The sequence below is a fragment of the Perognathus longimembris genome, chromosome 6, assembly GCF_023159225.1.
Source record: "Perognathus longimembris pacificus isolate PPM17 chromosome 6, ASM2315922v1, whole genome shotgun sequence".
NCBI lineage: Eukaryota > Metazoa > Chordata > Mammalia > Rodentia > Heteromyidae > Perognathus > Perognathus longimembris.
In genome coordinates, this window is record NC_063166.1 from 50,654,252 (window position 1) to 50,680,048 (window position 25,797).

Sequence of the window (25,797 nt, forward strand, 5' to 3'; positions counted from 1 at the left end):
TTATTAATACAAATTAAAACCACAAAGAGATATCAATTATCTAGATAGAAATGACAGTGAGGACATAAAGAAAAAGAACTGTTTTGCCTGCCTCCCTCTTCCCAGATATAGTCTCACTATGTAGTCAAGACAGGCCACTAATGTGCAATTCTTAGCCCCAGCTCCAGAGTGCTGGAATTATAGGCATATACCACAGAACTCACAAAACATTAGGAATCATTCAAGTTCTGATCAAAGAGAACTAGCTGATCACTGAGTATAATCAACAGAGATTTCAGGGACCATGACTTGAGAGTAGGTCTGAATTATTTTTGATTATATGTTATTTTATCTCTGCCCTAACAAAAGTATAAAATCAAGCCTGGAGATAGGGTGATAGTACTGGGCTGACTTTAAGTGTTGGTTAATGAGAAAGAATTCATTAAGCTGGACATAATTTAAAAAAATTTTAAGTACATTTTTATGTGTGTAAAGGAAAACTCCAATCGAATGTTTTAAGCAAGCCTAAGAAGGGAGGGAGGAAAGTAGGGGGAGAAATAAGGAGGAAGAGGAGGGAAGGAGAGAGAGGGATGAGAGGGAAATTAAGGAAGGGAGGGAGGGAGAGAGGGGCAGGCAGGCAGAAAGATCTTTTTTCTGCTTCCATTTGCTTTATGAATTATGCTAAGAACCAAGCATTGTGGCACACACTTGTAATCCTGGAGGTAGAGATAGGGGTATCACAGACCAAGGCTTGCCCTAGGGCAAAATGTATGAGACCTTATTTGAAAGATAAACTACAGCAAAAAGGACTGAAGGCACAGCTCAAATGACAGAGCTCTTGTCTAGCAAGTAGAAGCCCTGGAGTTGAAATCTCAGTACTATCAAGAAAGAATTACTCTTAGGAATGCAATTTTAAGTATTATTTTTGTACGGTGCTACCACACCTCACAAAGAAAGGAGAAAACTCCAAATACTAAGTTTCATTTTTACTCTACCTTTCCCTAATACATTCTGTAATTAACGCTAAATTAGCATACCAATGCAAACTGTTCTTGCAGGGAAATTTTTATGACTCACATACTTGACATTTGAAAACACTTAAAAGAGTTTATGAAATTGTGAAATTCTATCAGGAGACAGTAACCAGTTCTGTATCCAACCCAGTACTACAGGTAGTGGAAGTTAAACCCTCCAAAGTGTTGTGTTTTTTTTTTTAAAACCATTAAGTCTAGGGCTGATTGCCTGCATTTCACACTTGCTTCAAGCTTTTGATTTTTGCTTAATTGCCTGCCAACCCTGAGCCTTACTAATACTGCAGTGGATGTTTAGAAATTAATCTTGAGATGTATTGTACTCATAAATTGACATGTGAAGCCAAAACCCTTTTTTCTACAATGAAAGGTAACAATAAGTAAATAAAAATGAATTAAAAAAAATTCATCTTGGGGCTGGGGGTAAGGCCTAGTGGCAAGAGTGGCATGAGGCCCTGGGTTCAATTCCCCAGCACCACATATACAGAAAACGGCCAGAAGTGGCGCTGTGGCTCAAGTGGCAGAGTGCTAGCCTTGAGCAAAAAGAAGCCAGGGACAGTGCTCAGGCCCTGAGTCCAAGACCCAGGACTGGCAAAAAAAAAAAAAAAAAAAAAATCATCTTGATATAGATCCACATTCAAAAAAAAATCTTCTGGAAGAGATAAAATGTTCTGTTCTTTGCCTTATTTGCCCAAAAGGTAACAGAGATGTTTAAGAAACAGTGCTGTGAAGGGAGGTATGGAGCTCTTAGAAGAAAGTGTCAAGCACTGGATCCAAAATTACAAATACTGAGCATTTATATATGGTGCTCTGCTAGGTTCTGTGAGAGAAATACAAAACATCCAACAGTTATATTCCTGAAAATAAGACATAAAACACAATTCTATGGGTTTCCTTTTATTTGTTGTTTGGTTGTTGTTTTTGACATTTTATGACATTTTTGGTTTTGTCAAAAGGTTTCACTATACCGCCCAGGCTGCACTTGAGTCTTCTTGCCTTTCTCCTGAGTGCGAGGATTACACTGTGTATCACCATGCTGACATATACACTTTCCTTGAAAGAAAATAAGATGAAACAAAAAAACAAAGAAGGGTAGACTACAGCAGGCAGAAAAAAGGAGTGCTCTAAGGAATGATAGAAAGACAGGGGTCAAAGGTACTTTGAAGAGACCACCAAAATGGTGAAGAGGCACTCTTGAGGAATGGGAGATTCAGGTACAGAACTGTACATGCATCAAATTATGACAGGCTTTGAAAATGCAAAAGTGCATCTGAATGTGTGTACACATATCCTCCAAATGAACAATGCAAGAATAATGTGTGGTTGTGCTAAGAAGATAACTTTTCTGGAATCCAAAAATCGTATGTAGAAGGGCTTATATATTTAAAGTTAAAAAATTATAAGGAAAAATCTATGTTTAAACAAATTAAAATAGCAAAGGAAAACTGGAGTGAGAAAAATTAAGGGAGGCAGCTCAGATTTATTAAAAGTGAAGCTAATATGTTGAATGCTTTACTGAAATCAAACTGAAAGAAAATATAAAGGTTCCCCCCCCCCAGATCACATCCGATTGCATTATCTACCATTCCTTTTATAAATGTAAAATATTTTACATTTTTCTCAACATTCCAAGTAAGATCAAATGTGATAGGAATAACTAAACAAAATTCAACTTAAGGAAATACTTTTTCAATTACAAAGAGGACACTGGATGCATCTAAGTAGAGAAAGGGAAAAAAACGGCAGGCAGGAAGAACAGAATTAACTGACACTGAAAGATATAGTTTTAGATTTTTGTATATAAAGTGAACACTGGATGCACATCAAGCTTGAAACAAACACACAAAATATTATAGAGTAATGAATCATGGCTTCCACATTACCCCTCAGAAAAAAAGTGAAAATTACTTTATAATTAAGTAAAAGCTAACTTTAGTCTTTCACAAATCTTAGGAAAATAACAAAAAAAAATTTTTAAGTTAGTTTTCAACATACATATGAATATATATGCCCAGAGATTTGGGGTTTGTTTTAAACTTAATAAACATAGTGAGTATCAAACACAAAAGGCTGCTTCAGGCTCAGAAGTAACATCTGCAACATCTAAACAGACTCCAAAACGTGTTCATCTTTTAACTTTGTTGTGAGCAAGTCTCTAATCACAAAGCTAAGTAGAATTAACTATGTCTAGAGGGCCAGGCAGTATGACCTAGCACTGAGAAGCACAAGCAAAAATGTGACAGCCAAAAAGAGAACTGGTGGAATTAATGGGTCTGAAGCATCAATGTAAGCTAGAGACCCCACAGGTTAATACACACTGTCCACACTGATTTTGTCAGAGCCAGATTGTTTGTGATGGGCTTAGCAGCATGGTTTTAAAGTCTGTACTCTACCCTTAACAACAGAGCAAAAGACAAGTGCCATGACAAATTATGTGTAAAAGTCAAACAAAAAATTACATGTAAAGATAAATGAATCATCTAGTAAGATTTTCTCAATGCATAATCATTTTCTTTAAGAGTCTTTCTAAGAAGGCAGTTACAATCTAAATATATTAACAGTAAAAAATACACTCATATTTCAATAATAAATATGCTTTTATTAGATGAGAAATTGAAGTAAAATCTAAACTATTTTCTGGGAGGAAGAGAAATCCTAAAAATGGATGGGACAGAAAAGGAAGACTCAGGAAAATCAGGCTTTTATCCAATTCTTGGATTCCTAATATGTGTTTGCTTTAAGACTTGCCTAAAAGATTGGAAAACAAATCCTGGCATCAAGACTAGTAATTACACCACACATAGGAATGTGTGTGTGTGTGTGTGTGTGTTGATTTTTATTCTAAGTAGTTAAATTTTCACAATTCCATTCAATCCCATTTCTGTTTTCAAACTTTGCAGGACACAATTATAAAAATAATTAATCTGTTATAATACAGTGAAGCAGTATAAGCCACTAGGGTATATAGATCTGTTTGTTCCTGGATGGTAAACTACTACAAACTCCTACTTTCTACCTCCCACTTTCCTAATCCAGGAAGAATTAAAGGTTGTCAAGGGAAACCAGAAAACAGATAAGCATGCTTGTTAAGTCAGTAGCCTTAACAATATACATAATTTAAAGTCAAGAGGTTCTGCTCTGAGGTCTGCAACACAGGGACTCTCAAAGCACTGGTGGATTAACATTTGCTATTTCCTTGTAAACCAAAGATTAAAATGCAAAAAACAAAAGCCTATTTGTAAGTTCTGAGCTGTTTCCTAAGCAAAATGCTATGATTTTGGAAAACTTACCTTATTGCTGTATTCTGTGTCAGGTCCCGCAACATGGGAACAGGAGAACATACAATTCTAAAGAGAAATGAGGAGCCATCTGTTTGTAAATTGTAACCTTTCAGATAAGTGGAAGTAAAATGTTGCTATGTTCAGGCCTCAGTGCAATTCACTAACAAAAACATACCTTTAAAACATGAAGCTGTTTTCCTTGTTTACCATCTCATAAACAGAAAACAGTTATGACAAAGGATTTACTCAGAATTTATATTTTTAAAAATCTCCCTACAAATTCAAATGGGGAGGAAATGGATTAACCAATAACAAAGAGCTAACTCAAAAGTAAGAAATGCCAAATGGTTAATCACTATCCATAGGTACGGTACTTAACCTCACAAGCCACCAGGGAAATGTATCTGTAAACTACAAAATGCCAACAAGCACACAGCAGTATTTACATAAAGCACAAGTATTTATATAAAAAGGATGAAGATATGTATATTCTATGATTAGCAATTTCATGAGCAGTTGAATGCGTAGTTCTCAAACTCTGGTCTCTAAACTTTTTATAACCTTAAAGATGACCTAGGGGGATAAGGGAGAGTGACAAAGGGGATGAGCTTGATAGGGTACACTGTACCCCATCACAATGAAACCTCCCTTTGTATAACTAATGAATACTAATAAAAAATCTTAAAAAATTATGAACCATTAAAATATTACAAAGAACTTTTGTTTATGTTGAATATGTAGCTAAGTATTTTTCTATTCAAAATCAAAGCTAAGAAAAATTTAAAAATATTAAATTAGCCAGATACCCTGTGACTCATTCCTATAATCCTAACTACTCAAGAAGCTAAGATCTGAGAATTGAGGTTTGGAGCGGCTGGAGTTCAAGATGCTTTTCTCCAGTAAACCACCAAAAAAGCCGCTTGGCTCAAGTGGTACAAGCCTTGAGTGGACAAATTCAAGGAGAGTGACCAAACCCTGAGTTCAAGTCCCAATATTAGAACAAAACTAAATTAAAAGCAAAACTATTATTTAACATAAAATATAATTTTAATTAAAAAAGCTATATTTTTTACAAAGAAAACACAAAAACTTAGAACAGTGTCACTGCTTTACATATTTTTTGGTTTGTGACAGTACTGGCTTGAACTCAGGGCCCTGTGCTCTACCACTCTGGCCACACCTCCAATTCCCTGTTTGACATTTTTGGAAATCAAAATATCTAATATTTATAATTAGTGTTTCTTCTTTGCTGTTGTTATTTTTTCTTTTTGGTGCCCTCCAGGGGCTTGAAGTCAGGGTCCAGGTGCTGTCTCGGAGCTTCTTTTTGGTGGTTAAGTTTTTTTTTTTTTTTTTTTGGCCAGTCCTGGGACTTGGACTCAGGGCCTGAGCACTGTCCCTGGCTTCTTCCCGCTCAAGGCTAGCACTCTGCCACTTGAGCCACAGCGCCGCTTCTGGCCGTTTTCTGTATATGTGGTGCTGGGGAATCGAACCTAGGGCCTCATGTATCCGAGGCAGGCACTCTTGCCACTAGGCTATATCCCCAGCCCCTGGTGGTTAAGTTTTTTGGGTAGTTATTGGTGATAAGAGCCTTACAGACTTTCTTGCCCAGCTTGGCTTTGAACCATGATCCTTAGACTGGAGTTTCCTGAGGAGCTAGGATTATAGGCATGAGCCACTGCTGACCAGCTTTTTCTCTGTTCCTTAATTGTACTCTTAAGGTACCATCCTAATTTTAGCCTCTAAAAATGTATACAGAAGAACAGAGAACAGCAAGTAGCACCGTAACAGTATTATTATGAAAACAGTTTTGACCCTATGGGTGGCCCTGATGGTTATCAGGCACTCTCAAATATTGCCACATAAGTTAACACAGCTATTAAATAATGAATCCAAGTCTTTTGTAGTTCACTATGGCTGTGTTTTAAATATAATTTTCCTGTGGTTACTAGAAAACATTAGACAAATGAAAAATAGTGATTCCTTCTAGTCACTTTAATTATACACAAGTGAATGCTTACTGATCAGGAAGAACGGCTTCTTCATCCAAAGAAAACTTTCCTTGAATCCCATGACACAGTTCAGGTGGTACATCTACTGGCTGTGGAAAAAGGCATTGTTGACTATATGCCCAAGTGAATGGGAAGTGGAGAATAAGTACTAGTTGACTAAAATTCATAGGAGCATTATTCTAAGGCCTAAAGGTAGAAGCAACCAGTTATCAACAGATAACTGGATCAACAAAATATGGTATTTACATATTAACAGAAAATTATCCAGCCATAAAAGGAATGACATTTTTGTAAAAACATGCTATTTCACTGACATATCTTTAAAACATTAAGTGAAATAAATCAGATAAATATATAAGTGCAAATATTGTTTGATTTCACTTAAATTCAGTACAAAGAAGAGACCAATTCAAATTCAGAGGTAGAGAGTAATAGAAATTACCAGTGGCTAGAAGACACTGGAATAGGGAGATACCCCCCCCCCTTTTTTTGTTTTTTGCTGGTCCTGGGGCTTGAAACCAGGGACTGGGTTCCCTGAGCCTCTTTGTGCTCAAAGTTAGCACTCTATCACTTGAGCCACAGTGCTACTTCTAGGTTTTTCTGAGTGCTTTACGGGAGGTAAGAGTCTCACCAACTGTTTTGTCCGGGCTGACTTTGAATTGTGATCCTCAGATCTCAGCCTCGTGAAAAGCTAGGATTATAGGCATGAGCCACCAACAAGGGAGATTTGCTTTAATACTATCTAATGGTTGCAGAATTTCCGTATGAGATTAAAAAATTCTGAAGATAAGATACATGGTTGTATAATGCATTTAATAGAGAATTTTGCTGAAATTTTGTAAATGAGTTCTTGTTTTAGCACATTATATACAATACCTCTGAGGAACCTGTCTGGTACAGCTCTGAAATGAAGTCGTGAAGTGGGTGATGTTTCCCCACAAACAAGACATCACCTCCCAGGCTGTTTCTTCTGTCTAAGGATAGAGTAAGAAAAAGATTAAGACCACATATTAAGCCAATTGTATTTCTAAGATGTTTGTTGGATAAAGAAGATCTTTTTGTTTTGGTTTGGTTTTTGTGCTGGTCCTGGGCTTGAACTCAGGACCTGAGTGCTGTCCCTGAGCTTTTTTGCTCAAAGCTAATGCTCTGCCACTTGAGCCATAGCTCCCCTTCTGACTTTTTTAGTGCTTAATTGGAGATAAGAATCTCACACTTTTCTGCCTAGGCTAGCTTTCAACTGTGATCCTCAGATCTCAGCCCTTTTATAATCTAGGATTACAGGCATGAGCCACTGTTGCTCAGAGGAAGATCTGTTTTTATGAGAATAAAAAAAAGGGAAATTATCTACATGTTTAAAAACTTATCCAGTATAAAACCATATTATAAAAAATAATTTTAAAGTAGTAGAATTACATGTGATATCTTTATAGAAGAAAAAATATTCTGACATTGAGGTTTCAAAGATCAGCGACTGTCAGAACACTTATCACTGAAAGATATCTTGAGTATAAGATAAAGGGCAAAATTGTCTTATTCACAAAGTATTCAATTACTTGATATTAGAAATATGTAAGTACTCGAGGAAATACAAATTATCATTCAATGATAAGGATTATACTACACATCATTGATAAATTGCTTCTTAGTTACTAAATAAAAATGTCTGCAAAAATCAGCTTTACAATTTCCTTCCTCATCTAATATACTTTTTACTGTCAAAATTAATTATACAATGCCATTTGTTATGCAAGATAACGTTTCAAGTTAGTATTCTAAAGGCAAATGCTTGTTTCACCTAAGGCTTCAAGTAAAGCTATTATAAGGCAGACAAGGATGCCTGTAAGGCAGACTGAGTAAATTAATAATATCTTCCCAAAAGGCAAGCACTTTGTGTACAAAATATGTAAGAATGGAGAAGTCCAAGGATATTCTTAAGTGTCACTTTTTAAGACATTTAAGAAAAATTTTTATTTAAATACTACTCAATTGACACTTGATTAATCAGAGTTAAAATCTATCTATCAGAGAAAGGAAAAATTAATGATTTATACCTCCACAGGATATTTGACAAATGGGAGAAATTTTGTGTGTGTGTGTGTGTGTGTGTGTGTGTGTGTGTGTGTGTGCTGGTATTGGGGCTTGAACTTAGGGCCAAGGTGCTCTCCCTAAGCTTGTATGCTGGCCTTTTGCTGGCTAATTGAAGACAGTCTCAGAGATGATCCTGCCCCAGCTGGCTTCAATAATTTAGATCCTCAGATCTCAGCCTCTTGAACAAGCATCTAGAATTACCACCAGCATGCTCCCTGGCACGTGGTAAAAACATTCAATTTTATACAGAAACACAAAGTCTACGTTATACAGACTGATCTGAACAAGTAGCAGTGTGACTCTTACTCTCTTCTGGAGTGAGATCTGGATACACCTCTTCTAAGGCAGCTCGCAGCCTTCGCTCATCCACGAATGGTAGCAGAGCAACACCTAGGGAAGCCAACCAATACAAATCACTCCAGCTATCTATCACAAGCACCTCATTCGAGCTTATACTGGTCTACATAGGCATATTTTGTAGAACACCAAGATATTTTGGAACTCAACTCTATTTCCTAATTTAGCCAAACCACAGATTCAACTATTTTGTATGTGGCAGTAGAAGAAATACTCTTCACATTTCTCATACTTCATATGGCTCATTTGTGGTTTTAGTCTTTATGTGATAGAATATTTAAGTGAAAAGAACAAATGGCCACCTAAACACCAATCTGTGTTCCTTCCTTCCTTGCCAAGATGCTTTCAAGTAAGCCAGCTCATCTTCTAAGGGGTTGACTGACTGTGTGCTTTTGTGGTAGCTGGTTTTCTCTTTTGAAAAATAAGGGTAATTCAAGTAAATACCCAGAGATTCTATTCAACCAGACTCTATGAAAGATGTCTTCTAGATCTAAAATTCCATGGTATTCTACTTATGTTTTAAAGCCTGTCAAGTAGTTGATATAGAAAAACTAAGAGACTTACAGGTGAGGAACAGAACAGGAACAGGTTGTTCATATAGATGCTGAAAATGATCATCTAGAGTAGGCTATAATTAAGGGCATTACTTTAAGAACCTAGAAAAACAAAAGTTATCTAAACATTGGTATTATATAGTAAAAATAGTAGTCTGGCTAAGTAAAACTTGTAAACAATAAAGATAAATGCTTAGTAGAGTGAAATAACTTTGAAACTACTGCCACTCAAAACTGATATATATGAAAATTCTAAAAAGTGAAAAGATGGGCTGGGGATATAGCCTAGTGGCAAGAGTGCCTGCCTCGGATACACAAGGCCCTAGGTTCGATTCCCCAGCACCACATATACAGAAAACGGCCAGAAGCGGCGCTGTGGCTCAAGTGGCAGAGTGCTAGCCTTGAGCAAAAAGAAGCCAGGGACAGTGCTCAGGCCCTGAGTCCAAGGCCCAGGACTGGCCAAAAAATAAAAAAATAAAAAATAAATAAAAAATAAAAAGTGAAAAGATATTCAAAGTTAGTGCTTAGCTATTACATTTTCAAAGTAATAAAATAAGGAGAATATTTAAGATAAAAAGAAAAGAAATTCTAGTACGCATTTTGAAGGGTATAAAGGAAGTAATATAAAAATCTATCATCTGAGTCAGGCTATTTCAATTAGTGTTATTTTCTCAAGTTGTTTTTTTCTTAGTAAGTAGAAATACACAAACAAGAAATTAGTATATTATCTGCCCCCTCACCCCCGCATCTAGTAGACTCTTTCCCACTATATTAACCCATGGAGCTAAATTTAATCAATTAACAACTCACAGTGCTATTGATAGCAATAAAATTACCAATTAATAAATCAACCTTGCAGATCAGAGCAGAAAGAAATGCTTTACAAATTGAGAAAGCTTGAGAATATGCTAACAGCAAAAAAAGAATAGCAGCTACTAATCTCTGAGCTCTTAATATGGTCCAGGCATACCTCATTTAATCCTCTTAATCACCCCAAGTCAACCCTGGTAGGGGTTATGTTCAAGTAAAAAGTCCTTCAAATGTGAGCTCTAGAGTTGTCAAGACTCTCTGGGTTCAGAATCTGAGTCTGCCAATATGTGACTATGAAAAAATTACTTAAAAATTCTATTTGCATGTAAAAAATACAGCAATTAAAAATCTATCATATGATATATATACTAGACAAATTTTGCAAAAACACAATATTGCTGTTTAACTATGGATGTTTATAGGTGGACACATTCAAAACCTATAAAACACAGGAATGAACTTAACAAAATACTGTAATTACTATTACTCCCACTAAGTTGTAAAACTATGTATGCAACAATAACTATTTCATGTAGTGTTTAATTTTACCTAAAAAATTCTCTTGCCAGGGACCTTAGGTAAAAATACTAATATGTATTAATTATACATTGCTATTAAAGGTAAAAATTTACATCTGCCCAGAAATGTACATAGACTCTCAAGGGATACCCAAATGGCCAAAACAATTCTGAACAAGAATAACACTGGAAGATACAAATTTTTTTTGGCCAGTCCTGGGACTTGAACTCAGGGCTTGGGCAGTGTTCCTAAGCTTCTTTTGCTCAAGGCTAGCACTCTGCTACTTGAGCCACAGTGCCACTTCTGGCCTTTTCTGTTTCTGTGGTATTGAGGAATTGAACCCAGGGCTTCATGCATGCTAGGCAAGTGCTCTAGAAGATAGAATTTTTGACATCACTTACTAAAGCTTCAATAATTAAAACAGTATAGTTGAGGTATGAAGATGACACATAGATAGAATAAACAGCCCAGAAATAAATGATCATATATACAGTCAGTTAACTTTCAACATGAATGCTAAGACTATTCAAGGGGAAAAGATCTTTTCAATAACTGATGCTGAAAAACCTGGATGTTTAGATGTGAAAGAATGAAGTGCGATCCTTACATTGCACAACAAACAAAAACTAACTTTGCCTAGGCAAGCAAAGTTCAAACTCTAGTTCCACCCCACCTAAAAAACCCACAAAAATCTCAAAATGGATCAAAGATATAAATTTAAGAGTGAAAAAATTTCCAGAAACAAATGGAGAAATATAGAAGAGAAAAAATTATTGGATAAAAAAAAGCTCAGGAAGCTTCAGAGAAAATAAAAAGAAAGGAGAAAAGGAGAGAAAGAAAGGGGAAGAGAAGAAAGAAAACTGAGGAGAACTTCATGATAGTGGACTTAGCAATGATTTCTTGGATATGACACCAAAGGCACAAGCAAAATGTATTACATTTCTTTAACTTAAAAACTGTGTATGCCAAAGGATATTATAACAGAGTACAGACAAACACAAGATAGGAGAAAATATATGCAAATCATATACCCAAAGAGGTATTAGAATTTATACTACATGAAGAATTTCTACAGGCTGTGGATATAGTAGTGACAGAGCCCTTGTCTAGCATGTGTGAGGCCTTAGGTTCAACTAAAAGCACTCACACAGACATACCAACACACATATGTAAATCAACTTCTACAATGCAACAACTAAAATCAAACCACCAAATTAATAATGACAAAGAACTTTCTCTAAAGACATGTAAATGATTAGCAAGTACATGAAAACATACTTAATATCAATAATCACTAAGGAAATGAAAATAAAAACCATCATATTACAATTTCATCACTATTAGGATGATTATTTAAACAACAGAAAATAAATATATTGGCAAGGACACTGCTTTATTTTCTATACTGAAAATACTTGTCAGTGATTTAAATGATACAGAATACAATAATACAGTTAGCAACTTGTGTACATTTATATACTTATTTAATAAACCGAAGCAAGGACTTGTTTACTTATTTAGCAAATATATAAATGCATTTACCCATTTAGTCATTGTTTTTATTTTACTTTTTTTCCTTTTTTATGCCTCTTCTCTCTTTGCTTTAATCAAAATTCTTTCACAGAGCTCCTTCAAAAGCTGAGACTCCCAAGAAATTTACATATGATCAAAGTAGGTATACTTTTACCTCTAATTTCAACCAGTGAGGTATTTCCTATTATTGTTGCATTAAGCTTGTATGAAATTACTGCTAATGCAAACCAAGTCAATGCTGAAATCTAAATAACAATGTTTCAATTTAAAATAGTTATGTCCCTTGCCTCATGATTGATTCTCTTTAAATCATGTTATTAGATGGTATAACCACACGATAGGGAATAATCAACAAAAAAGTAAAACTGTTTCGCCAAATGTATTTATTATCCTGAAAAAACATGGAGAAAGAACAGGTTAAAACGACTGCAAAAATCTGAAATGATTGCTGAAAGCTTTGGGGTGAAACAAAAGCTAGCCTACTGGCTTAGTATAAGGAAGGATTTCTTTATCATGTTTGACATTCAATAGCCAACATTTGTTAAGTGGTAATTAACACCTTAAATTTAGTGTTAATCTTGTATCGTTATTCCTATAAAATCTATTCCTTTGAGAAAGAAAGAAAGGGAAATGATCAAGGCCAAGTATTTAAATAAGGATTTCAGTATGTTTTTTTCAGAAATTTCCATAATATAATGTAAATGTGGAAATGACCATGTTTCTTCCTCAGTAATTTCTGAAAAGTGATACAAACTACTGGCTGACTAGAACAAATATCACTAATTAATTACAAAACTTGTAATTATGAAGGTCTTTGAATTCAGGTTGCTGTTAATCAGAATGTTACTATTAAAATGGTTATTAGGGCTGGGAATATGGCCTGCTGGCAAGAGTGCTTGCCTCATATACATGAAGCCCTAGGTTCGATTCCTCAGCACCACATATATAGAAAATGGCCAGAAGTGGCGCTGTGGCTCAAATGGTAGAGTGCTAGCCTTGAGCAAAAAGAAGCCAGGGACAGTGCTCAGGCCCTGAGTCTAAGCCCCGAGGACTGGCAAAAAAAAAAGGTTATTAATCAGGTGAGATTACTAACTACAGATATTCATTTCTTGAATTACTCAATTTAGTAGGAGTACTCAGTTTTAGCTAAAGTGTTAACAAAGAGTGATGTCTAAATTTTACCTTGCCATGCATATTTCTTCCCATTCAAATCAATAGCAAAATCTTCAGGGTAGAAGTCAATTATACTTGAATCCTATATTAATAACAAAAGTATAAAGAATCAAAACAGCAGATACATAGCTCTGTTACAAACAATATGTGAGTTTTCTAATTCATCAAGCCTGAAAAAATAGTAAAGTATATGATCATCAATCATTTATTTAAAAGATGAACAGAGGCTAGGCAAGCAGCTCACAGATGTAATATCATCTATGTGGGAGGCACAGACAAAAAGGACTATGGTTCAAAGTCACCCAAGACAAAAGTTTAAAAAATTTTCCAATGCAACATATAAGCCAGGTGTGTGGAACACACTTGTAATTCCAGGTTTAAGTAGGAAGATCAAGGTCTGATCAGGGTAAAAAAGAAAGACCCTATCTGGAAGGAAGGAAGGAAGGAAGGAAGGAAGGAAGGAAGGAAGGAAGGAAGGAAGGAAGGAAGGAAGGAAGGAGGAAGGAAGGAAGGAAGGAAGGAAGGAAGGAAGGAAGGAAGGAAGGAAGGAAGGAAGGAAGGAAGGAAAGAAGGAAGACGGAGAGAAGAGAAGGGAAAAAGGAAGGGAGGGAAGGGAAGGAAGGGCAGTCGGCCTCAAGTAGTAGAGCGCCTGCCTAAATATATATGAAGCCATGAATTCAAATCCTAGTACTGAAAAGAATCTAGCAAGCAGGCTTAAAAATAAAACAATTTTATTTACTAGATAAAGGACTCAAGTTTGATTTTTAAAAAAGCATTGGAAAAAAGCATTATGTACTGAAAAACATACAAAACAACCCATATACTATGTTTCTGTACTTTAAAATTTTAAACTATGAGATGCAAAAACCATTGCTGGTTAGTGTAGTAAAATATATGTCAGAAACTGAGTCATCAGTATGTTCAAAATCCTATAACACTCACAGGATCACTCATAAGCTTCCGCCATGATGGAGGTAGAAAATTACCACTCGCAGCGGGAAAGACTCCCATAAGTTGTTCCAGTGGTTTAAACTGTATGCGAGATAGAGAAAAGTAAAGGCTTTAAATTATTATCTAATCCAAAATTCCATTTATTTCATGAACTCTAATCAAGCTTACCGGTTTTGTTCCCTTCTCAAAATCAGAAGGCATGTCTGCAATACCTTCAAAGTCTGAAGCAAATGGCGCATAATGGAATGGATAGTACCACTTCCAGGAAGCACAGCCCTATAATCATTAAAAACAGCACCAACAAAAATCTGTATCATAACAGGCACAGTGAAATAAACAAATACTGGGCTATTAACCTAGAGTATTCTATTTATAAAAATACCCATGAATTCTTAAAATTATCTTGAATAAATCTGAGCTTTGGTTAACTTAAAAATACTGTAAAACATCTTCAATCATCAGAAGTTGAGCATCAAGTGTATACTCATAAATACAATTTGGTGAAGATTTATATTTGATGACATTTCTTTTGAACTCTAAACTTATCATGAAATAAAACCAAAAGCAGTTGGAGCTGAGTAAACAGGTAACTGGAGCTATCAGTGGACTAGTAATTGAGCATTAAACAGCCATAAGTCTCATTTTATGACTCACATATTTTCATATAATTTTCTCTTGTCAAAAAAAAGCTAAGTAGCCAAGTGTGGTGGCTTACCCCTATAATACTAGCTACATATGAGGCTGAGATTGGAAGGACTGTCATTTAAAGACAGCCCAAGTTGACAGACTCTATCTGAACCAATAAAAAAAGCCGGGCATGGTGGTACATGTCTCTCACCCTAACTAAAAGGCTAACATCAAAGTGAAATCTTACCAAAAAAAAAAAAAAAAAAAAAAAAGGCAGAAAGGGTTGGCAACATCAAGTGGCAGAGCACCTGCCTGACAAGCTCAAGACCCTGGGCTCAAACTCCAGTACCAAAAAAAAACAGACACAACTGACTGCTGGTGGCTCATATCTATAATCCTAGCTACACAGAGGCTGAGAACTGAGGATCACATTTCAAAGCCAGCCCAGGCAAGAAAAGTCCAAGAGACTCTTATCTCCAATCAACCACCACAAAGTTAGAAATGAAGCTGTGGTTCAAGTAGCAAAGCACTAGCTTTTAAAAAAGCTCAGGGATGGGGCCCAGGCCTCAAGTTCAAGCCCCAAGACCTGAACAAAAAAAAGCAAACACAAAAATAACAACAAAAAACAAAAGAAAGCAAAAGACTACCACCACAACAAAAAGCAGGCTATATTCAAAATAAAAACATGTCTTTTTGACAGGTGTTTTGACTCTGTGTCTAATAAATTAAGATTTTCTAAAAGTAGTAGTGAAACATGCAAACAGAATAGTATACAGTCAGTACTTAGTGCACTAAGTTTACTTTATATTTACAAAATTCCTCAACTCCCAGGTCACACTAAACTTAATTTGGTAGGCTCTCTAAGCATGGAAACCAGGTATTGCTCTGTTACAATCCTCAACATATCCACCTAATTTCTCAGCAATTTGACATCTCAAAAAAAGATATACGGGCTGGGGATATGGCCTAGTGGCAAGAGAGCTTGCCTCGTATACATGAAGCCCTGGGTTCAATTCCCCAGCATCACATATACAGAAAATGGCCAGAAGTGGCGCTGTGGTTCAAGTGGCAGAGTGCTAGCCTTGAGCAAAAGGAAGCCAGGGACAGTGCTCAGGCCCTGAGTTCAAGGCCCAGGACTGGCCAAAAAAAAAAAAAAAAAGATATGCATCAGATACAAATCACTTCAGTTTGAATTCACTTTGTATATTACTGTATTATGAAAGGAATACTATCCTTTAAATCCCTTTTAGATTTGTGTTGACTGTGTGCCAGGCTTTGTCCTTTGTTCAATTATTTAGGGATTATCAATTACCAAGTATCCTAAATTTGCTTAAAAATAGAACCACTAAAATTTAGTTATCTTAAGTATGAAGTACAGTCAACTACACAATTGGATGCTGAGAATCCTTAACACAGAAAAAACTTTGTTTATGTATTAATATCTATGAAGCTTCAAGCCTTTTCAAATATTATGGCAGCTGTGTGTGTGCATGCATAATAGCAATAAACAAACAAAAATTATTAATGGTAAAAAAAAAACCCAGAAGAATCTTTTTTTAAAAAATGAAGCTGGGGGGGCAGGGGGCTGGGGATATGGCCTAGTGGCAAGAGTGCCTGCCTCATATACATGAGGCCCTGGGTTTGATTCCCCAGCACCACATATAGAGAAAGCAGCCAGAAGTGGCGCTGTGGCTCAAGTGGCAGAGTGCTAGCCTTGAGCAAAAAGAAGCCAGGGACAGTGCTCAGGCCCTGAGTCCAAGCCCCAGGACTGGCCAAAAAAAAAAAAAGAAGCTGGGGGCTGGGAAAACAGTCTAGTGGTAGAGTGCTTGGCCTCACATACATGAAGCCTTGGGTTCGATTCCTTAGCACCACATACATAGAAAAAGCCAGAAATGGCACTGTGGCTCAAGTGGTAGAGTGTTAGTTTTGAGTAAAAAGAAGCCAGGGACAATGCTTAGGCCCTGAGAGTTCAAGCCCCAGGACTGGCCAAAAAAAAAGAAGCTGCCCAAGGCACTAGTGGCTTACACTTGTAATCTTAACTATGGCAGAAGCTGAGATCTAAGGATCGTGGTTTGAAGTCAGCTCAATAAGAAAAGTCCATAAGACTCTTAAAAAAAGTCAAAAAGCCAGAAGTGAAGTTTGTGGCTCAAGTGATAAGAGTGCCAGCCTTGAGCCAAAAAACAAAACCTTAACAGACAAAGCTCAGACCCAGGGTTTTATTTCAGAATACTCAATATTAGACATAACTATAGAAATCACTATTATTCTAAAATGATTAGCTATGTATTTGGGCAAATATATTTTTTGTACCTGATAATAATATCGAAGAACCCAGCAAAGTCCTTCAACATAAGACTGTACAACCTTACGGCGGAATTTCTCATCAGCTGCATCAACATCAAATTTGTTCTTGTAGTACCGTTGCTTCCAACCAGCCTCCCATAACCTAACAACCAGGTAAAGCCAGTTTATGTTTAATTAATACACTTGCAAAACAGACTGTCTACTGATTTATATCTCAAATCAATTTATATTTAATATCCAGAAATGTGAAAAAGTTGATATAGTCATGTAATTATTTCTAAGAGTCTGCTTTCATAGGATTAAAGACAGTTTAACATGAAAAAAATCCAAATACTGATTCTGACAAATCCATTAAAAAAATTAGATTTTAAAAAAGAAAAACCTGTTATTAAGTGTATGCAAGAATGCTGTGTGCCCCAAATTTTAATACCACTTTACACGGTTCTTTTTAATTAAGCAAAAACTTTACAACTACTTTTTATAGCTAGGCATGGTAATGCGTGCAGACATGTAATTCTAGGATTTGGAATTCATTCATATCAATTTTCTAATTCATTAACTCCCTCCTCCTACCCCACTTCTTTTTTGCAAAGCTGGAATGGAACCCAGAGAATGACAGGTGCTATGCAACCACTCTACTGCTGAGCTCACACTGGCCCCCCAACTCTCAATCCTGTCTTGTAAATTCTGGGATTACAGGTATGCACCATCATGAGCAGCTCCTAAATCCTTAGCTTCAATTTTTAGTATTTTGCATCATGAGTTCAAACCTAGACTTATTTATAGGAAAGGTGTTATTCTTAGGTGATCCCAAACTTCTGGACCACTTGAAAAATCTATTATGAATTTCAAGTATATACCTAAGAGGAAATTCCTAATCATGAAATAAAACCGTGCATACTCAAGTTTGTAGTTGTTAACAAAACAATAATTAGAATTATTTTTTGCTTATTTCGTTTTGGGGAAAAGCCTTTTCAGTTGAGAAGATTAAAGTAAACTGCATTACTGTGCAAGTGAAACTAAACTTTCTAACTATGTAGCCTGAAAATTTCACCTCTGAACAGTAACATTCAGATCACATTTTCAGAGCTAAACACCTCGTGTCTAGCATCATGATCCAGCGCCTGGTCTCAGAGGAAAAAGTGGCTCGGAAAATGAAAAGCTGCATGCATACTAATCTAGATACTTGGGGGCTAACTGCTATAGCTTATACATCTCACTGGAATTTACTGACTATTCTAACTCTCCACATTAATTACTGATGGATAAAAAGATCACAGGTGTGAGTCTTAGGCACTACTGCTCTAAGCTAAACAGCATTAATTAGACTGCATCTATTTCAGCAATTGGCTAACAAAGTGCTACTAAAAAATAGTTTCACCTGACGTTATCCTCTGGCTCTGGTTCACTGTCACTGTCTTCTGCTTTTCTCTTAATACCTCCTATTGGAGACGGGGAGCCATCTGATGTGAAACTTGTATTAGGAGATATTGAAGGACTCTGCAGACAATTATAATATTACAGAAGGATTTTATTACTCATTTTATACAAAAAGATACAACCAACTGGCATTATCTACTATGCTTCATAGGCACACATTTTTAAAAACAGCCATTAACTAGACATAGTAAATACATTTAGAAGGTTATCTTGTCCAATTCTACCCTCCTCTCCAAGAGTAACACAAAACATTGAGCTTCGTATGCTTAACAGAATTAAGAGAAAAACGAAAAACTGCTCACTTGAATTGCTTTCCTTTGTCAATCATTTTCACAGCAAAATTCTAAAAAAAAAAGAAAAGAAAGAAAGAAAGAAAGAAAGAAAGAAAGAAAGAAAGAAAGAATAGCAAAGTCCTGAGAGGAAAAATATCCAACGTAACATACAATAGATGTAAAAGTCAATGTTGTATTCAGTAAGAATGCTATTAACATTAAAGTCTCAACCTAGTACAATCACTCTAGAAAGCAGTGGGATTCTGCCCAATAACTGTTAAATAAAATTCAATAGGTAATAATTTTAGCCACCTTAGGAAAAAAGCAGATTTTCATTAATACTGCTAATAGTTAGATACCACTTTAAATTCAATATTAGTTTCCCTTTGTGCCAAATTCAATCAATTCAATAATACGGCCTTAAATAATTTTATATTTAATTTAAAAATTAAAAGAAAGCCTTCTGCTAGGAATATGGCCTAGTGGCAAGAGCTTGCCTCGTGTACATGAAGCCCTGGGTCTGATTCCTCAGCACCAAATATATAGAAAATGGCCAGAAGTGGCGCTGTGGCTCAAGTGGCAGAGTGCTAGCCTTGAGCAAAAAGAAGCCACGGACAGTACTCAGGCCCCACAAATGGCAAAAAAAAAAAAAAAAAAAAACAAACAAACAAACCCTTTAAGGGGTGACATGGATTGAGATGCATTGTACTCATAAACTGACATGTATAAATGAAATCCTGAAAGATAATAAGAAGAATATAGTATACACTTAAATATCTAAGAAAAGAAAGCCTTCTGTAACTTGTTTAAATGAACAAATGACCAAAAATGTAAGTGGCAAAAATATGTTCACAGTAAAATTTTCCTTCCATTATTGACAACATATTAGGAAACTCAAGCAAACGGAATTATCTTAACATTGAGAACTGATAAGGCTATTGGTACTCCAACTAAAAGCTTTACAAGGCAACATTTCATACCTTAAGCCCAGAATAGTGAAATCAAAGCAATGTTATACTTCACATAGAACTTAAAGCATTTACTTTACAAAATGAATGTCAACCTTACTCATAATATAAATTCAATACAATTAAAAGAAAAAATTAGTTCAGGAAAGATTTTAGTATTTTGAAAATGAGACAGATATTTTAAATCAGACAGAACTGAATCTGCAGTGCCAAGTTCAATCTTTATTGGATGCATGGCTCTAGGAAATTTAGCCTTTTCTTAAAATGGGGACAATAATGTTTTATCTCTATAAATAGAGTATTGTAAGGATAAAATGAAAGAGTCTATATGATAAATTATTAAGTAGTATGCTGCTTGTCTGACACATGTGGCTTGGGTAAGACAGTAAATTACCACTATTTACTAAGGCACTTGTGTTAAATTATAAGTGTGGCATTCCTATCAACTCATACAAAAAAGTCATAATACTGTCCCAGGTTGATTCTTCCTATCTTTAGATTTTAGATTAAAAGTTAAAAACAAACAAACAAACAAACAAATGTGTATAAGATCTTCAGTTTAATCCTCAGTACCAAAAAAAATTAAATACATTAAAAAATGAAAAACAGTGTACTTTCAAGAAAAGCAGTTTATCACTTAATGCTAAGTGCTCTTCTGCCTCTACCAATAAGTGTATACGTTTTTAAACACACTATAGTCACACAAATTTCTTTTTAGATTTTTTTCTCACAAACACTTTTTTCTTTCTTTTCTTTTTTTTTTTGCCAGTCCTGGGGCTTGAACTCTGAGCACTGTCCCTGGCTTCCTTTTGCCCCAGGCTAACACTCTACCACTTGATCTATGGCACCACTCTTGGCTTTTTCTGTTTTATGTGATGCTAAGGAATCAAACTCAGGGCTTCATGCATGCTAGGCAAGCACTCTGCCACTAAGCCACATTCCTAGCCCAATACTGGGGTTTGAACTCACAGACTCATGCTTGCTATGCAGGCATCTACCTCCTCCAAATTTCTTAATGTTTTTACAATCAGAAAAATTCTAAGATAGCCTAAGTGCTTGTTTCAACAGCACATATACTAAAACTGGGATGACACAGGGAAGATTTGCATAGCTCCTGAGCAAGAATGACACAAATTTGTGAAATATTCTATATTAAAAAAACAAAAAAGCCTCAGCTATAAAACCACAACTCAGAATGCAATATTTGAAGCTTCATACATGAAGAAACAGAAACTATCTAATAGTTTTAACAAAGCTGACCATCAAGTACCAACTACTAGAGAACACCCAAAATATTCCAAAATCTCTATCTTTAAAGACTTCTTTTAAAAACCTGATAATTTGGTATCATGAATTCTTTAAGCCTGCAACACTCTAAAAGTGAAAAATTCTCTCTTTAAAGACCAATTCAATACCTGTCTCTATAGGAATAATTATGTTAAGAACAGGTAAGACAGAATAAGCAACCTAATTACAAGTCTCTCCACTCCTTCTTCCATGGGAGACATGGATCAATGGACTAGCTCTATGGATCAAGTCCCATGGAGTCTGAATATAACATTGGAATCTATCTCAAAGCAAATAAAACTGCCAAATTTTACATCTAAGGGCTTCTGTGAGATTAAGATAAAAATACTATCATCAACAGGATATTTGGGAATCTCAGCCACTCTCATATCTCTGCAGGAATATAGTCATATAATTCTGAATGGCAGATAAGAAGTTCTTACGTTCTACTCAACTTTTACTTCAATCTGTTTGACTTATCATGTCCTACTCTATTAGTAAGACAAAAACCATTAAAACAACTAATAGAATAGAAAACCAGGCTGCTTCTCTCAGAAGGTGCAAAGTTTCACTTTGGAAACTGCAAATCCTGAAACTTAAAGGTGTGAATTAATTTAAATATAAGCTAAATCAATCTTTCAATAAAGCAAAAAATTCTCCATATAGTTTCCTTGTAATAAGGGATACGATACATGAATTAATAGGAAAACTATAGAGTAATAAAATTTAAACACCTAAACTACAGTAATTTCCTGATATTTCATAACAAAAGCATACTACAACACTTAAACTTCCTTCCTCTACTGCCAGTTCTCAGTTCATGGTCTCTTCACTCACGGCAGCTGCTGCATAGACCAGGCACAGCTTGGAAGAGTGGGTGGATTTTCTTTTTTTTCCCTGTAAAGTGGATTATAAAGCAAGGAGGGATACCTGTGGTAAATCCCTTCAGTTTCTGAACTTACTAACAGGAAGTAACCACAGTTTAGATCCTAAAATATTATGTCTGAATTGTACAGCCAGGGTTTAGGCTGCTTTTGAGAGTCTAAGAAATTATCCCAGTCATGCTTCTACCATCTTCTACTCTAGTTCTTTCGGGTAGAGGAAAGCAGCTGTGGCCCATTTGCATTACTGAACACTGCAGTATTGCTTACATTCGTATGTATAAAAATGTGCCACATTTTTCTTTTACATTACAAAGATAGATTTAAGAAATTAAAAATAAAAGGAAATAAACCTATAAAACAAGCTCAGGTTAAGTGATAAAATTGAGACACAAAATTCCAAGAATATATTTATTGCTCTTCAATGCCACACAAAAGTGAGTAACTTACAGAGTTATTCTGCATCCTCATTTCATAGGCTGCTTGTCTTGGATTGCTGGCTACATGAGAACCTGGTGAATTTCTTGCACCCAAGGCGTGAGGGGTTAATATTCCACTAGGAGTAAAAGCTGGTTGATCTCTCTAACACAAAGGGAAATAATTGAAGAAATTAAACTTAAAGCAGAACAACACAGGTAACAGAAACAAGGGCAATGAAATACAGAGTGCCCCCATCTTACACATTTAGCTACCAAACATATTTCCACTAACATTACAGGGCTATCTACAGTTTGAGTTGAGAGCTATTTGTATTCTGCAAACAACAGTCTTTAATACTTAATGCTGGCCAAAAAGTACATATAATATACTGTTCTGGTACACAAAGTCAATTTAAGTCTCATTATGCTAACCAGTGTTTATTTACAATTTTAGAAAACATTCAAGACAGAATTCCAAGCAAAGAAAATAATGTAAGAATAAAAAAATTTTTAAGTCAAGTGTAACTTATACTTAGGAAAAACATTAATCTGCCCATCACCTAGATTTAAACCAAATTAATGAGATACATAATTACATGCAACAGGTAATATTTCATGACTGGTTAAATAGATGCTGACTGAAAGAAAATAATAATAATAATATATAAGGTAGAAATCAAATGTCCCTAATATAAAGTGGTTTTGAACTTACATGCAACAACAACAACAAAAAAAACCCTCTACTTTTTTCCCTTCCTGTTTCCTGAACTTGCTCAACTCCAATAAAACATAATAAAAGTCAGTCCCTAATTCCATGACTTTGAAAACCCAGATAAGACAAGAAACAAAAACCAAAAAAAGTTAAATTAACAGAAAGCATCATGAAATTAAATATGCAAATACTACAAGCAAGAAATAGCAGAATTAAAAGAAAGGGCCCACACAGTAATAGGACTAAAACCAACAAGGAAAAGCTTATTGAAAATGTGTAATGTGAGTGGTACCAAAGAAGGCAATACTTTTTTGTGTATGTGCCGGTACTGGAGCTTGGACTTAGGGCCTGGGTGCTGTCCCTGAGCTTTTTTGTTCAAGGCTAGTGGTCTACTACTTAAGCCCCAGCTCCACTTCCAGCTTTTTTGGTGGTTAGTTGGGAGTCCCATAGACTTTCCTGTTTAGACTGCCTTTGAACTGTGATCCTCAGATTTACAGATGAGCCATCAGCACCAAGCCAACAATACTCAATACTTTTTGAGTCAGCACCGATAGGCATATTGAGAAGCAGAGTGGGCGGGGAGAAGAAGGGAGCCTGAACTGCACAACTAGAACCAGACTACATTACAGAGTACAGGGAGGGGCAGGGGGCCTGAACTGTACAACTAGAACTAGACAACATTACAGAGTACCTGGAAAGCCAAACTAAGGTACAACAGTACTCTGAAGGAATTAGATATCAGAGGTGATTTCAGAGCAGGGAAACAACAATTTTTAAGAGTATTGAGCTCTAAGAAGATAAATGACAAAAATGTAGGAATAAGAGTGTAATAACTTTCAAGAGGATGGAGTTAATTACATTCATAACAAAACAAAACCTATTGCAAATAATTATAATAGCTAGATAATCACAACTCCCCACCTCCTGCCCATCAAGTGTATCCTAATTCCACACTGGGAAAGACCTCTGAAAACTGAACTCAGTATTTTTCTCCCAAAGTAAATACAGGAACAAAGGTACAGTGATGAATACGCTTCTCAAAAACAGTAAAACCATAGCCAATTTCATAATATTAAAACCCACCTTCATTCTTTTTCTTTTTTCTCTCTGCCGTCTTCTAAAACTGTCCTAAAAGTATAAAATCCACATAGTCTGTCAAATAATTACACAAAAATGTCAGAGTTAAACAATGATTCAGAAGGCCATTTTTTAAGTTTTAAAGGAAGATCCCCAAAGTTTAGGTATATAATTAAACTATGAAATAAACTACATATTCAAAGTGATCAGCAGAAAGACAGAACTTTTAGATACAATTGTTCTTCATAAATTTTATTTTTATTTTTTTGACATTTCAGGAACATGCAAGAGCCACAACATAGACCTTGGTTTTGGCCTGGACAGAAGAAAGTGCCAGGGCTGGGGATATGGCCTAGTGGCAAGAGAGCTTGCCTCGGATACATGAGGCCCTGGGTTCAATTCCCCAGCACCACATATACAGAAAACGGTCAGAAGTGGCGCTGTGGTTCAAGTGGCAGAGTGCTAGCCTTGAGCAAAAGGAAGCCAGGGACAGTGCTCAGGCCATGAGTCCAAGGTCCAGGACTGGCCAAAAAAAAGAAGAAAGTGCCAAAGTGGAGAAGATACAAATAAGAAAATAACCCTTAAGTTTTGGCTAAGTAAGTAAGTACATCAGATTACCATTGTATGAAGATCTACAAAAAAACTCTATAGCATGAATGACACAACAGAGGGGAAAAAAAGTTAGCAATAAAGTCCTCACTTCCAAAAAAATCCCTTAATGGACAAAAGAAATTTAATATGTGCTGCAATTTAATTCACAAAAATGTCTGGACTGTGTTGATTCTTTTCAGAGGGCACCCAGGGCTTTAACTGGATGGGATTTGGGGTTCACCTTGCTATATACTAACACTGGTCCATTACAAGGCTTCACACGCTAATCCTCAACTTTTCCTAGGTATCACTGCTCTGAAAGGTCAGCTGAATTGGCCAGGGCTTGTATAGTGACCTAAAATGGGTCCAATAGGTATGGCAAGGGTGGCTATCCTGGGCAACTGCATTTCTGTTTTGCCAAGTCTCGTAAATTGCAATGTAGTATCTTAATGAGATCTAAGATTGATACTTTCTGCCAAGTCTGTAGTTAAACACTAGATACATGAAGGTATATCTCTGAAGTGATGCTTAGGTGACTTATGCTTCTATGCTGATAACTCTCTAATAGGACTTCTCCCTACTCAACATCTCCATCTGGGTTATTACAAATTTAACATTTCCAAAACAGAGTTTTCCACACTTGCCTTTGCCCCTTTCACTCCAAGTCTTTTTCATAAGAGTCACTCAGAACATCAGTCAGATGCTCAGAAAAAAATGCCATGGAGTCATTCTACTTTTCTTTCTTTTTGTTCAAGATTGGAACTTGAACTCAGTTACCTGATGCTTTTGCTCACTGTCTGCTGCTCTACGGAGCCATGCTTCCAACCCTCCAAGGAATTATTCTTGATACATTCCTTTCTCTCACATTCATTATCCATTTGCCAATTCCATTGCTTCTACTTCCAAAGCATATTGAAGGGCTGGAGGTATGGCA

The 25,797-nt window shown here is 35.9% G+C and overlaps 1 protein-coding gene, 1 long non-coding RNA gene and 1 other non-coding gene across 4 annotated transcripts in view; 2 read left to right on the plus strand and 1 right to left on the minus strand.

Annotated features, from left to right (window-relative positions):
• Positions 1-25,797, minus strand: part of Xrn2 (5'-3' exoribonuclease 2) — a 74,942-nt gene that overhangs the window by 24,415 nt on the left and 24,730 nt on the right. For both annotated transcript variants that reach the window (XM_048348708.1, XM_048348709.1), the window contains 11 exons: positions 24,279-24,323; positions 22,515-22,646; positions 18,598-18,716; positions 17,223-17,358; positions 14,454-14,561; positions 14,277-14,366; positions 13,344-13,416; positions 8,695-8,778; positions 7,177-7,274; positions 6,310-6,389; positions 4,301-4,357 (listed from right to left, as the gene is read on the minus strand). In XM_048348708.1, the coding sequence (XP_048204665.1) occupies positions 4,301-4,357; positions 6,310-6,389; positions 7,177-7,274; positions 8,695-8,778; positions 13,344-13,416; positions 14,277-14,366; positions 14,454-14,561; positions 17,223-17,358; positions 18,598-18,716; positions 22,515-22,646; positions 24,279-24,323 (1,022 nt within the window). The remainder of the gene's footprint in view (positions 1-4,300; positions 4,358-6,309; positions 6,390-7,176; positions 7,275-8,694; positions 8,779-13,343; positions 13,417-14,276; positions 14,367-14,453; positions 14,562-17,222; positions 17,359-18,597; positions 18,717-22,514; positions 22,647-24,278; positions 24,324-25,797) is intronic.
• Positions 9,281-9,917, plus strand: LOC125353198. Its single transcript, XR_007211286.1, has 2 exons — positions 9,281-9,558; positions 9,800-9,917. It is a non-coding gene; the product is annotated as an uncharacterized LOC125353198 (long non-coding RNA).
• Positions 20,949-21,053, plus strand: LOC125354081. The gene has a single exon (XR_007211463.1). It is a non-coding gene; the product is annotated as a U6 spliceosomal RNA (small nuclear RNA).